The sequence below is a fragment of the Octopus bimaculoides genome, chromosome 1 (genome assembly GCF_046866305.1).
Source record: "Octopus bimaculoides isolate indiv1 chromosome 1, ASM4686630v1, whole genome shotgun sequence".
Taxonomy (NCBI): Eukaryota; Metazoa; Mollusca; class Cephalopoda; order Octopoda; family Octopodidae; genus Octopus; species Octopus bimaculoides.
In genome coordinates this window covers 73,366,519-73,382,459 of record NC_142928.1, presented here as the reverse complement: position 1 = coordinate 73,382,459, position 15,941 = coordinate 73,366,519, and the positions used below count along the sequence as shown (strand labels likewise).

Below are 15,941 nucleotides of genomic sequence, written 5' to 3'. Positions count from 1 at the left end.
TACGCACAGAGGAAGACAGAGATAATCACTTTTATATATGTATATATTTGTGTATGTTTATGTATATTACATCTGTGCGTGTATGTAAATGTGTGAATACATGCACACATATACATACACAAACACACACACACACACACACACACACATTAATGTATGTATGTATATTTATATGTAAACGCGCGCGCGCACACACACACATATATATATATGCATGGTCATGTTTATTTATATGTATGTGTGCAGTTATTTATACTATTGTATATATATATAAATATGTATAGGTGTGTGCGTGAGTGTGTGTGTGTGTGCATGTGTGCGTGTGTGTGTTTGTGTCTGTGTGTGTAAGAAATATATACGTTGTCTTGCTTAACTATTTATGGAGAAGTAGTTAGAATCTTGTTGTGCAAGTCTAAGTAATAGCTTTTACTTGAAAAATAGAAATAGAAGGTTGAGCAGGTGCTGAATTTAACTGAATAATATTAATGACATCTACAGGAAACAAAGACACATCTGGTATGAGCTTAATTGACCAGTCTAAAACTTATATCACACTGAGCAATGCTGGAGACATTTATGATATATTCACCAAATTAAAGCATCAATATTTTCTCTGGAATCGACCTTTATTCGACGCCATCTTTGAATACGTGCTCGGGTTTAATACGAGCATAAGTTCTTTTAGAAGAGATAACTCACTCGTAAGCTTTTGGACCTGATCTTCAAATCAGTTCTCTTTCCGCTCACATGTTTTTCTGCATCAATTACATCAAGCTCACCTGATTAAGAGTTCTCGCAAAGGTCATAGCTACAGACACCTCCTCCACTAACTAAACTAAAGTGTTAAAAAAAAATCAATCTTGTTACTTAGTGCAAATCGATATTTATTTATTCCACCGAGGTTGACTTGGCCTTTCCTCCTTTTGAGTTTGATAAATAAGTACGAGTTGAGCACTGGGGTCGATGTAATCGACTTTCTCCACTTACCTTGTGACTTACCCCAGTGACCACGTGTCACACTCCACTGGCCTTGTATCAAAATTCGAAACCGATATTCCTTATGTATATTTTCGTCAGTTAAACACCATACTATTTGAACAACGTGCTCGCACATATGCATAAACACATATATCAATGTATACATGCATGTAATAATACTGTATTGTCATTGTTGTTATCATTGTTGAAGCTCCAGAGTACCTCTTCAATTCACATAATATTTTAATGATAAATCAAGTTGCGTTATCTTTTGCGTTTTATATTGCTTGCATCTTTATCATTTTTTTTTCATAATGTGCCTTCATGATAAATCAGGCCAATGGAGTTCATTTATTTTCAGATAGAATGAGATTCGTAAACTGGATCCAGAGGAGAAATCGTAACGAAATCACGGATTAGGACCACTGAGGCTTTACTAATGCTGCACATATTTTGAAGATAGACTCACACTCAAACACAAGCATACATATATATTCACATATCATATAGATATATCATTCTCTAAGCATAGAAATGGTTTGTGTAATAATTAATCAAACTACATTTACATAAACGATGAATATCTCAGAATATTCATCAAATATTAAAAAATAACACTACAAAAACTAATTAATCATAACATACTTATTACCACTACTAAAATAGAGCAATCGTTGCTTATTGCAAATTAAATTAAACCGATAGAAATTTTACGAAGCAGTAATTGAAAATGAATCGATTAATTAAACGAAAAATTGATTAACAGTTAACGCTTGATTGTGAAAGGTATGCATATATACATACAAACGTAAGCATAAATAAATTCGCGGTTACACGAACACACACACACACACACACACACATACACACGCACATGTATTTACATGCATGTATATATAGGCATATATTTATGTCAGTATTTTTGTATGGAGCTAGGAGAGAGTGACGGCATATGTCCTCCTGGGGCTAAAAGCAACAGTAACATCCACCCCTAGGGGTCAGCCACACTTAAGTGGCAATATACTACACTTTATCGTGCAGTTACTGTTAATACTTCATTTAGAGAATTAACATTGCTTGTTTTCACCTTTTCGATATCAGTGAAGAATTTCACTGGAAAAGTAGATATAAGATTGCCAAGATTTTATCTCTCTCATCAAAGATCAGTGGCTATCGGACGCTGACGAAGGGAAATAACCCTGAAACCCGGGTCCGTTCGTGCTATAGATCATGATGGGAGGGATAACTTCCCTTGGCAAACAGGACACAGTAGTGTGTCGATAAGCCAGCTGGAGGAGATGTCCTCCTGGGGCTAAAAGCAACAGTAACATCCACCCCTAGGGGTCAGCCACACTTAAGTGGCAATATACTACACTTTATATATATATATATATATATATATATAGATAGATAGATAATTTTTACCAAGCCCAAATTAAAAGGGTATAATTCCTTTACCCTTTTAATTTATATAGATAGATAGATCGATAGATAAATAGATAGATAGATAGATAGAGAGAGAGAGAGAGAGAGAGAGAATTCACAAAAAAATAAAAGACGAAGACAGGTGGCGTAGACAACAAACGGATGTAGTAGTTTAACGCTCGGGAAGTGAAAAAGTCTTTAACGTTTCGAGCATACGCTCTTCCACAGAAAGGAACACAGAAAGAAACAAGGAGAGAAAATAAAGAATGTGTAGTGGCCAGCGATCTATCATTGCGAATGGTGGACAGACACACACATTACTGCATATATAGTAAAATAAGTTATCAACCTGAACAGATTAAAATACATTTGAAAGAACAGGAAACAATATTAGTGGTATATATATTCATCCCTACAGCTTTTTCAATAATCTCCATTCAAATGATAATTATGTAAGAACCACATCCATAGGGAAAAGGTTTAAAACATGAATAAGAATTCAGGTTTGCTCTTATATAGTTTAATATACACACGAGGGGTTCTTCAAAGTTCCTGCTTTTAAGAGTATCGCGAAAGGTCCAACTGAAAGCCCAAACTTTTGAGATCTTTTACAGGACTTAAAGAAACTGAAAGTCTGCTGCAATAAGTGTGTAAATCTGAGAGGGGAATATGTTGAATAAAATCAGAACTAATTATTAACTGGTCCTCCGGTTATATATATATATATATATATATATATATATATATATATATATATATATATATATATATATATATATATATATATATATATATATATATATATATATATAAGGAAGAAATAAATGGGATAATCATCCCCTTATACAGCACAACTAATTAGCGCTCTAATAGAGCATCAGGAATATAAAACGATGAAAGAGAGAACAAATTTCAAAGTTTAGTGTACATATTCACTCAATATATTTCAAGGCATCGGAATGCTCCACAGGATACATAGGTGCATTCATATACATAAGATATAATGTAAAAAAATTATAAATATATAAAAATACATAAATGTACTTGCGAGGTTGTATGCCCGTATTAAAATCAATGAAAATATTAAAATATGCGGATGGTAAATGCATAGCGGTAATCCAAACAGATGAGAAAGTTGGTTTAAAATGATTTTAAAAGGAATCTTGAGCAGGTAGAAAATCTGACAGCCGTTTCGAGAAGATATTTGTTGGTATGGGCGAGTTAATTCCAAACATAATAATCATTTATATTTCTCTCATCAGAGTTAATCTATAGGTCCTTTGAAATTCGTTCTCTCTTCCTTCGTTTATATATATATATATATATATATATATATATATATATATATATATATATATATATATATATATATATATATATATAGAGAGAGAGAGAGAGAGAGAGAGAGAGAGAGGGAGAGAGATAGATAGATAGATAGATAGATAGATAGATAGATAGATAGATAGATAGATGGAGAGATAGATAGTTAGATAGACGTATATATATATATATATATATATATATATATATATATACGTCTATCTATTTATGTCTCTCTCTCTCTCTCTCTCTCTCTCTCTCTCTCTCTCTATATATATATATATATATATATATATATATATATATATATATTTGTTTTAAACTGGCAATATGACCATCCCCAAATACAACAATATATATATAAAATTAATAGTGACTGAAGCAGTTTCAATACTAAAATGTAATCTTGATATCTAAAAGTGGAGGCTGTATGAGAACACAGAATACTGCGTTATTCACCTTGAGACGATCTCTCATAAGGACTCGTGATATATCAAAGCACTTAAGAGCATTTCGTTGACAGACGAGAACCGTAAGTTACGGCCGACGGAACAACCACTTTCTTGTCTGTCAGCAGTATAATTACGAGTGATATTGCGAACCAGGAGTCCTTATGAGAGATTGTTTCAAGGTAAATAAAGCAGTATTATGTATTCTTACGTATATATATATATATATATATATATATATATATATATATATATATATATATATATATATATATATATATATATATATATATATATATCGTGGTGCACCATACTCGAATTCTCAACTTGTGTCATAGTAATCTACTCCAAATCAAGTCGTAGAAAGTGTAACGATGAAGTCAACCAAACAGTGATATTTTGAAATCATTTAGTACGTACGTTTCCTGTCTGCGTAAAGTATAATTGCAAATGCATCGTTTACGCATGCTCTTCCTTACAGAATTGATGCGTTCCTTATCAAGCATGCGTATTACATGATTTCAAAAGTATCACTATTTGGTTTGACGTCATTATTACAATTTATAAATGAATAAATGAATGAATGAATGTATCTATGTATGTAAGATTTTTCATTTTTTAGTTTAATTTAACCTTTTGAGAGAATTGAAGCCGTATCTAACAAAGCAACATGGCGTTTTGAGTTAAGTGTATTTGTGAATATGTAATTGAGTAGGTGTGTTGGTTGAACACAAGAGTGTGCATCTATTCACATAAAGATCTCACGTAGAGAATTTCTGGAATGTCTTACAAATATTCACTGTGCTACTAATGGATTGGATTTCTTTCGCTCTTTTTCCGTGAGACCAAGTGTTTCTAGGTTTTTGTACGTATCTGTCTATGTATATATATGTGTGTGTGTATGTATGTATGTATGTATGTATGTATGTATGTATGTATGTATGTATGTATGTGTGTATTAACATATCCAAACTAACTTGTGTGTGTGGTTTATAACACCTAGGACTGCGGTAAACGTCTCGTGAGATCATATCTTGTAGAAGAATAATGACAAAAAGCACGGTTAGCGGTTGATGATAATTTGTCAGAACCGGCAGATGGCACTGTTGTATCACGAAATTTCACTGTATTATGGACCGTCAGCAATACTCGACCAAACACAGAATATCCGACTGCAATCAGCCAAACCGGTATAGTTTATATATACATACATTTACACACAAACACACACACACACACACACATGAACACACATATATACGCATGTAGCATGCTGTAAGGTGACTCGCAGACTATGTTTTCAAGACCACCTTCCCCAACTTCTGTCGACTAAAGTAGTCAGTGTCAGGAGTTTGAAACTGCAACAACGGGTTGCCGTTAACTCTTTTATTCTCCAACGGTCGGCTTGTTAGTAATTTTCTCTACCAGTTCAAAGGTTATTTTGATCAATCATGGTTACTGTTTACAAATGGAGGTCGGTCGTATTCAGAGTAGTTTCTCTTCTTTTATCTTAACGACATAAGTGGCCCAATAAAAGAGATGCTAGATACCGGAGTCATACGGTCACGTAATGATTTAAACAAATCAAAACCGGTCGTCAACCAGTAGGGGAACCAACACAAACACAAAGATAAACACGACGAATACACACGGATTAATACACACACACACACACACACACACCTGATTATAGAATTTATTGCCGCCTGTATATATGTGTGTTTGGGAATATTGGAATAAAGAAGTAGCAAGTTATGGCCATGTTCTATTCTCTTTTATATATATATATATATATATATATATATATATATATATATATATATATATATATATATATACAATTCTTATACAAGAATGTTGTTGACAGTGGTCTTCATATTAATTCTCCAGCGTCGAGCAAACTAGGGCTACGAATATAAGTCAGGAACTATCTAATACATACATACATACTTACATACATACATACATACATACATACATGCATGCATAATGCTTACATACTTAACATACATACATGCATGCATACATGCATGCATACATACATGCATGCATACATACACACACATAACCAAAGTAGAGAGATAAAAAGCTAAGAATAGAAGCGAATAGGTTCAGAGAGGTGATAGTTTACCGCTTATATTTTTGAATGGTGCTACAATTGGGACTACCAAGATAAAATAAGACTTGAAAACAAAGATAGGGACATGGAGCTAAAACAAATGTACAGGATATTTGTTTAAGATCGATATCGGTATTATCAGGGAGTTCAAGCTAATTAGCGATCGAACTAAATAAATAAATTCATTAGTAAGAAATTATTTAAGTGAGAGATTTTGAGAGGTGGAGTTCATTAAAATAGTTAGCTATGAAATTTATCGAGCATTTATTTTTAAATATGCTTTACACTTTACACTTTTATTTTTAAATATGCTTTACACTTCTCTTTCTTTAAAATCTTCACCGTATCTTATTTTTATAATTGAACAAAATAGATAAAAGTAAATTAAACGAACGTAAATAAACAGGGGATACTGATAATGCAGGTACCATAACATTCCCACATACACACTAAACAGACACACACAAGGATATACGCATGCGCAAATAAAGACATACAGCAGGAATACAAAATGGTAGATCGTTAGGGAAGAGAGACACAAAAACGAAAGAAGAAAGCAAAGGACCACTGATAAGGTCACAGAAGAGTGACGAAAGAACTATGGCCGAAATACAATTAATATAAAATAAAGCTGAAGCAACTGATCACTAATTATATATTGTATTTTCATTAGCTAAACTGGCAACATGACCATCCCCAAATACAACAATATCTGTTTCAACACACGAATTCACATCAAGAATCTTGCAAAACGAATATATAAACGTATATATAAACGTATATATATATATATATATATATATATATATATATATATATATATATATATATATATATATATATATATATATATATATATATATATATATATAATATTATTAGGGACAAAATCCAAAATTACAGGTAAAAAACTCAATTAAAATCAATTTATAAAAAATTAAAATTAAATTGAGCCTTATAGATAAAGTATTATTATATTTATCTTATGATATTTACTTTACTTTATATTATACTCATTTATTGTGCTTTTAATTATTAATTTTTCTATATGTGATACTGGATTTTCATCGATGAGTTCTTGAAAATTGGTTATTTTCCCTAAAACTATATATATATATATATATATATATATATATATATATATATATATATATATATATATATACTCATGCACAAATACGTGCAGTATATATGTGTGTATGTGTACGTGTGTGTGAGGTACGCACGCGTGTGGCGTATGTGTATTCACAGATATGCATGCATCTTAACATCGATTTCAGTTTTTGGCACAAAGTCAACAGTTTCGGGAGGAGGGGATAATTCAATTACATCGACCCCTGTACTCAACGGGTACTTATTCTATTGACTCCACCCCCGAAAGGATGAAAAGCAAAATGGACTCGGTGGAATTTTAACTCTGAATGTATGGACGGACAAAATGCCGCTCAGCGTTTGCCCGGCGTACTAACAATTCTGTCAGCTCGCTGCCTTATGCATGCACTTAATATCAACACTTAAAAAAAGGAAACAAAATTCTTCGAATAACATGGCTTAGGTTCTAAAAAATTTCCCGTAACACAACAGATGTTCTTACTTATTGCGTTTCACTCAAGACAATTGTATATTGTTTGTGCATCTAACGAGTAAATGGTGGCAATATGTTCAGGAAACTAATTGTAGTCTATTCTGGCGAATATATATTCTGTGATAAACTCATCATCATCATTACCATTTAATGCTCGTTTTTCCATGCTTGCATGGGTTTGATGTTTCAGAAAGACACCTGCTTTGTCAGTGATAATTGGCCAAATTTGTTGTGGTTTTTAATGTTTATCTTAAGGCTCGGCATTCTTCATTTTAACAGCGGAGTTTCAACATGGAATTTGTCAACTTTATCATGCTATTGCTTCTAGAAGTTTTGTTTACAGCAGTCCTTAAATTATTTATTGCCCTCTCAGATGACGTTCACAAATCTTTGCGCCATCGATTTCTGATATTTTCGGCTGGTGGAAATCCTTCCTGTCATCAGCCACTTTGAAGTGCGGAATGATTACATTTTGTTGTGCCATCAGCACTAGAGAGATTGCGGAAGGAAAACTGGGATCCGGAGTTACTTCCCTCTTAGTTTTGTATTTTGTTCCAGCTCTGTATTTTGGCCAATTTGTGTATACTTATACAACAACATATAATATACGTCTACGTTTATCATATTATTTTATATATAGTATAGCATATGCTAACATAGTTATTCTATAGAATAGTATACAAAAGTACATAATAAGATAAATATAGTGTCTCTGATATATTAAAACATTAGAGGAAACAAGATTTACTTAAGATGATAACATACTAGTAGTTGCAACAGCTGAAAATGTCCAGCACTGGCCGAACTTTACTCCTTTCCGTTTCTTAAGGAATTCTTCCAAAATTGCAGCACTACCATTCCAAGCATAGGGAGCCATACCATCGTCATACTTTCCTGACCAGTTACCAACTAGAACACCACCATCACGTTCGTTATTATTGATCTGAAATTCGATAGAACATGTATTAAAGTATGACTGTTGAAAAAAAGCGTAATCAGAAAAACAAGCCGTTAGTTTAATTTTTATAATAGAATTAATGCTTTTAATCCTAACTGAAGATAATGTTTTTCCGATCTGAAAAACTTATAGGGATGTTGATGATTAAATATGTAATTGATTTCTTCTTGCTTAAATTTAATCGTCAAGAAATAATGTTTAGAAAAACATCACAGTCCAAAAAACATCTAAAATCTTTCTAAGCACTGATATTTAGTATTTTAATCCTTAGAGAAACTCATTCAAAATTGTTGTGTAAATCAAGTTCCATAGCACATTTGTTTCATACAATATGGTGAACTGACATCACATATTGTGAACATATGAATATTATAAAATTTTGATGTATCAGTGTGGTATTGCAAAGACATAAATGTAATTTCATGCTGATAGGATAATGTATCATACGGTGATGCAATATCATCAGTAAACATTGAACATATCAGATCATATAGTTAGTTGTGTTAATATTCTATTTGAAGAACATTTCTAGATTATGATAAAGGTGTTTTGCTATCGTGATAAAAATACTTCGAGAATTAATATAATAATGTAAGTTTCTTACGGTGAATAGCTAGCTATAAAGAAGCATTACTGTTAAGACGTGTTAATATTCAAGATAAAAATTTAGATAGTGTCAAAAGATGGAAGTATAATCAGTTTAATATACCTTCTTGATTGTATAATGATAAAATACATCAAATAGGAAGACATCACTTGTGATTGTGAAAAATTACTCGTGAGAAGCTTATAAAGTTGTAAGTGGCCAAGTATGAGCGGCGAAAATACATTCAGAAAAATAAAATGTATAAGAAAATTATGATGTGAAATTATCTGCATTCAAGATTACAAAGTCTATCCCAAGGTGAAAGTACATTAATGCTCATTATAATTTCCATTAAGATTTATAATTCAGTAGAGTATTTAAGAAGGGGAAATTCTAAACAGTCAGATACACATTAAATGTTAGAAGCATTATTTTTGCACTATTTTCTGTTTAAAAAATACGAACAAAAACACAATAATACATACTGCTCGACATAGAGCTCGGACAACACGAATGGGGCAGCCTCTAGCTTGATCTCCGAGTTCCGACTTGTCCATTAAAGCAAGAGCTGCCATAAGGCACACGTCATCAAACTGGAAGTATAATGGAAGAAATTAAAGTATATTATAACCCTATACGGATATGCGTATGAATCTGCACTTCTAATGACAACCATGGTAATTTTACACATCACATACACATACCCATAATACATAAAAATGAACAACAGAAAGATAACCAAACCATCAAAACCCCAATGTATGATACAGTAAGCTAATCAACTCAATAACTATGCATAATATGTAGATGTATGAGTATGTGAGCACAGACGTAGGTGTATGCAAATATGTATAAGCGTTTCAACACTTGAATATGGGTATATGGATTGTATGCACAACTAGTGTCCATAATTGCGGGAAGGACATTTGCTTAGTGGGTGTAAACCCTTGTCCAATCTAGGATGTTCAAAATGTTTTTATTGTCCTCAAAATATTTTAGGGAGTGCTTTAGCACCCCTTGCACTCTCTCCTCCCGAGTCTATGCCAGGGTTAGAATTGTGCAACTGAGAGTAACTGGAGAAACAATGTCGCGTAAAGCTTTCGTAAAATATAGGTTTACCAATATTTCAACATTATATTCAAATTGCGTGGAGGCGCAATGGCCCAGTGGTTAGGGCAGCGGACTCGCGATCATAGGATCGCGGTCTCGATTCCCAGACCGGGCGTTGTGAGTGTTTATTGAGCGAAAACACCTAAAAGCTCCACGAGGCTCCGGCAGGGGATGGTGGCGAACCCTGCTGTACTCTTTCACCACAACATTCTCTCACTCTTTCTTCCTGTTTCTGTTGTACCTGTATTTCAAAGGGTCAGCCTTGTCACACTGTGTCACGCTGAATATCCCCGAGAACTACGTTAAGGGTACACGTGTCTGTGGAATGCTCAGCCACTTGCACGTTAATTTCACGAGCAGGCTGTTCCGTTGATCGGATCAACTGGAACCCTCGACGTCGTAAGCGACGGAGTGCCAACAAACAATATTCAAATTGCACTAAATAGCTCAAAATATAAAGAAGGAGAAGAAAACATTATAGAAACCTTCAATATGAGATAATAAGTTAAAATACATTAGAAGTGATTTTATGGGTATTCTTTGATTTGAAACATTACGTGATCATACACTCACAAATATGCATTAGGTGAAGAGTATATGAAGTATAGTATTTAATATGGAATCGAATTAATCGTAGACTTCACTTGCATGAACATTACCAACACTCTGCGGTATTTGTACTAAACATATAAACATACGTGCTTTAAGAAAGAGAAAACAATGAAAAAACAAACAAAAAAAAGCATTTATCACAGCCGAGAGCATAGAAGGTAAAATAGACCGACAATACAAATATATACCTGGGCAAAGTTCCACGGTCTTACACAAAATTTTCCAACAGTCCCCAACCATATACGTCCAGTTTCACTAAGGCAGTGATGTTGACGTTCATCTTCGTCTTCCATATAGACATTATCAGCTGGAAAATGACAAACGTTATATATTTCACTTAATGTGAAACAACTACGTAGAAGGAAATGAATAAAAGATAAATAATTGCTTAACTAATTGTGATTAGTAATTCACACACACACACACACACACACACACACACACACACACACACACACACACACACGCACACACACACACACACACGTGGATCTCACTTTGCAACCATGCGGTTTCATATTCAATCCTACAAAGCAGCACTTTAGGCAAGTGTCTTCTACCATAGCCAGAAATCTTTCGTGTATATATATATATATATATATATATATATATATATATATATATATACACACACACATATTCTCTTACTCTTTACTCTTTTACTTGTTTCAGTCATTTCACTGCGGCCATGCTGGAGCACCGCCTTTAGTCGAGCAAGTCCTGGTGTCGATTTGCTAGACTAAAGGTGGTGCTCCAACATAGCCACAGTCAAATGACTGAAACAAGTAAAAGAGTAAAAGAGTAATATATATATTATATATATATATATATATATATATATATATATATATATATATAGAGAGAGAGAGAGAGAGAGAGATAGAAAGATAGATAGATATAAATATATACATGTATATATATATATATATATATATATATATATATATATATATATATATATATATACATATATAGGATTATTATTTTATTCTTTTACTTTTTTCAGTCATTTGACTGCGGCCATGATGGAGCACCGACATTAGTCGAACAGATCGACCCCAGGACTTTTCTTTGCAAGCCTAGTACTAATTCTATTCGTGTCTTTTGCGAAACTTCTAAGTTACGGGGACGTAAACACATCAACATCGGTTGTCAAGTGATGGTGGGGGAACAAGCACAGACACACACACACACATATATATATATACGACAGGCTTCTTTCAGTTTCCGTCTACCATTCACAAGGCTTTGGTCGAGCCGAGGCTATAGCAGAAGACACTTGCCCAAGGTGTCATGCAGTGCGACTGAACCCGGAACCATGTGGTTGGGAAGCAAGCTTCGAACCACACAGCTATTCCTGCACCTAATATATATATAAAACACACACACACAGTGTAGATTGATCTCCCCGCCAGCAAGAGAGCATCTTGTACCAGAATGCCAAAATGAGAGTTTTTCTCATGTAATTAGCGTAGTATAGTTAATTCTAATAGAACATCTTTTTTTAAGTTGAAGTAATTATTACATCTCGGTATCATTAAGTCGTCAAGTATGAAATTTGTAGAAAAGAAAAATGTTTACTAATGTCTTATTAATATAAGGAACAGTTTTATTCATCAAAGTATGCTCCCATATCAATACACTTTTGCTATTTAAGTGGTAGCTTGTCCAGTCCAGCATCGTCGGAATTTTTTTTTTTTCTATCAAAAAGTGGTTGTCAATGGAGGCAAGATCAGGTGAGTATGGTGGATGATGGAGAAATTCCAACTCCAAATCCTATAGTTTTGCCACTGTCATTTTTGGCGTTGTCTTGCAATAAAATAAGAGTGGATCTGTTGATTTACCTAGGGTGTTTTTTTTTTTTTTGTGAGTTTCTACATCATTTTGTCCAGTTGGCTGCAGTATACTTCGGCCGTGATCGATGAGCCAGGTTTAATGAAATCATAATGGATCACACCTGCGCCAGACCACCAAACACACACCATCAGCATCTTTTGATGAATTTTGCTTTTTGGACTGTGTTTTTGTGGCTCGTCTTTGTCCAACTATTGTGCTGAACGTTTGCGGTTGTTTTATTGGATCCATTTCTCAACGCATGTTACACTTTGATTCAAAAATGATTCATTTTTGTGACGAGAAAGTAGCATAATGCTGGCTTCCAAATGTTGCTGTCTCTGATTTTCATTGAGTTCACGTGGAACCTATTATCCAACTATTTCACTTTACCGATTTGAACACAGTGAGTCAATATTGTTTTCTTGCTAACACCAAACAACAACGATAATTCACGGGCACTTTGAGATGGATCTGACTCGACAGTGACTTTCAGTTCGTCATTATCCACTTTTGTTTCTGGTCGACCGCGTTGCTTATTTGTGAGGTCAAAGTTATTGAACGAAATTTTGCAAACCAATTTGATACTGTCTGCTGTGTAATAACATTAAAATGAAATACTCCATTAATATTCCGAACTGTCTCTGATGCTGTATTTCCAAGAAAGAACTCATATTTCAAGACTATACGAATTTCCGACTTATCCAACTCTAAACAAAAATAGCAAAAGACAATTTATAAATACTTTCTAAAGCGCAAAATAAGATAGAATAAAGAAATAGATGTGTCAGCTTTCTAACAAAAAATAAAGATTGTCAAAATATAATAATGGCGCAAAATGAGCAGCTGTCAAAGTTTACCATATACCTTACTACAAATTTCATACTTGACGACCTAATCATACATATTAATAAATTTTTTTTAACAAGCTAACTGGCTAATCGCAGCACCAGCACCTGTTCTGGCACTGCTAATCTATACAGCGCTAGTGGGAGATGAATTGCTGCTGCACTAGCGGTCGAGTGTCCATCATTAACAAGACCAAACAAGATCGAAATCACGTGATCTGATGATCTCGCCGCTAGAGACAGTGGGGATTAATTTCCCCGATATAAACAAGAGTGTATTTTGCACCAGAAAGCCATAATGAGAGTTTCTCTCATGGAAACTACCGCAGTATAGTTTGTTCTAACAGAGCATCCATGTTTAAGTGGGGATAAATATTACCTCTCATATAGGTGTGTGTGTGTGCGTGAGTGTGTGTGCATGTATGTATGTGTATATGTGTTTGCACGCGTGTATACATGTGCGCTTGTGCTTTTGTTATGTTTACCTCTCATCACCACTTGACAACTGGTGACGGTTTTTACGTCTCTAACTTAGAGGTTCGGCAAAAACGACCCCGATAGAATAAGTACGAGATTTTAAAAATAAGTACTGGAATCGATTTGTTCGACTATATTTGTCAAGACAGTAGTCCAATGATTCGAACAAAAGATACACACATGCGCGCATCTGCCACACACCTGTTGGAAATTACTTCTAGATAATAAAAAATATAACTTTTATGAAAAGAATCCAAAATTTACTAAATTTTGGAGACATTTTGATAAAAATATTCGCCGAGAAATGTAGACCAGAATTAATTAGAAATGTTATTCTGTCTGCATTTTTTATTAATCTCTTTATTTCTCACGGGTAGTTCGTTACAGACATTTGTTACAGACATTAGTTACAGACATTTGTTTACATGGCTGTTTATCTAGAAGCATTTTCAACAGCATCTAAAAAAAACATTGATAAATACTAATGTTAAAACACGCTTACATATCAAAAGCAGACGTACATATATCTTAATACATGTAGATTAAAATAATCATACCCTGACACCATGGATTAAAAAGGATGTAAATATCATCAGGGTTCTTAAAGCGGTAGCTATCAACGTCACTTTGCTGGTTTAGATGACATGTATCCACATAAAACTGGTATCTACCAACAATACAATCAGACGCCGAACTAACTCGCATAGTCACTTTCTTTTCTTCTACACTGGTTATTTCGTAACCCCATTGGTTTGATTTCAGTTCTTGAACACGATTTACAGAAACCACTGTACCTTTACTTTGAAGTGGACGGCTTCCTGCAAAAAGACAACAGAATTCATTTCTTCATTAGCAAAAATATCTACATTTTCATAAATATATATATTTATATACGTGTGTGTGTGTGTGTGTGTGTGTGTGTGTAAATTTCATTCTGTATTTACACTATACTATGGAACCCGGGCTACTTTTTCGTGCACCACCCTGTATAATCCTTATTCTTACCACAGAAGGTGTAATTCTAATTAATAATAACTGGCTTAGTACATAAAGTACGCTAGCGCCACTTATGGATCTGAGGAATTCGGATATTTATAATATTTCAAAAAGGGTAAGAGAAAAGATGATTTAATTATTTGTTATGTTTTATAATACAAGCATGATGTTGCTGACCGAGTATTAAGAAGCTGCTTGCTCAGAACAAAACAGGAAAGCAGAGATCTTGTCAGTTGATTGAAAGTCAATTGACTAATGAAAACAAATAATATAACCGTAATTGTAAGGACAACCACGATGATTGCAACAACGACAATTTGTCCCGTTGAACCGTCAAATTAAAACTGATTCTATCACAGAAAAAGAATGAATAGAGTGATATACGCTTCTGTTATACAATACAACACAAAGCTATATTGGAATCTAATTGAATTAGTTTTAATTTTGTTAAGAAATGTATGGTAGCATTTCATGCATCAGTTTTGTTTTAAACAGTTCTATGCCCCAGAGCATTCAATCTTGACACTCAGTGAACTAATCAATCAATAAATATAATTTTATTACTAATAAATAGTTGTATTATTTGTACTACAATACAGAAAGGTTGGTGTCGAACAAATCAAACTTATTCAAATCAACATTTTT

At 33.6% G+C, this 15,941-nt stretch overlaps 1 protein-coding gene across 6 annotated transcripts in view; it reads right to left on the bottom strand.

Moving 5' to 3' along the window:
- The window catches only part of LOC106871880 (protein-glutamine gamma-glutamyltransferase K), a 426,022-nt gene that overhangs the window by 49,444 nt on the left and 360,637 nt on the right, over positions 1–15,941 (bottom strand). For all 6 annotated transcript variants that reach the window (XM_089352317.1, XM_052967482.2, XM_014918634.3 and 3 more), the window contains 4 exons: positions 14,858–15,118; positions 11,331–11,449; positions 9,906–10,013; positions 8,642–8,819 (listed from right to left, as the gene is read on the bottom strand). In XM_089352317.1, the coding sequence (XP_089208443.1) occupies positions 8,642–8,819; positions 9,906–10,013; positions 11,331–11,449; positions 14,858–15,118 (666 nt within the window). The remainder of the gene's footprint in view (positions 1–8,641; positions 8,820–9,905; positions 10,014–11,330; positions 11,450–14,857; positions 15,119–15,941) is intronic.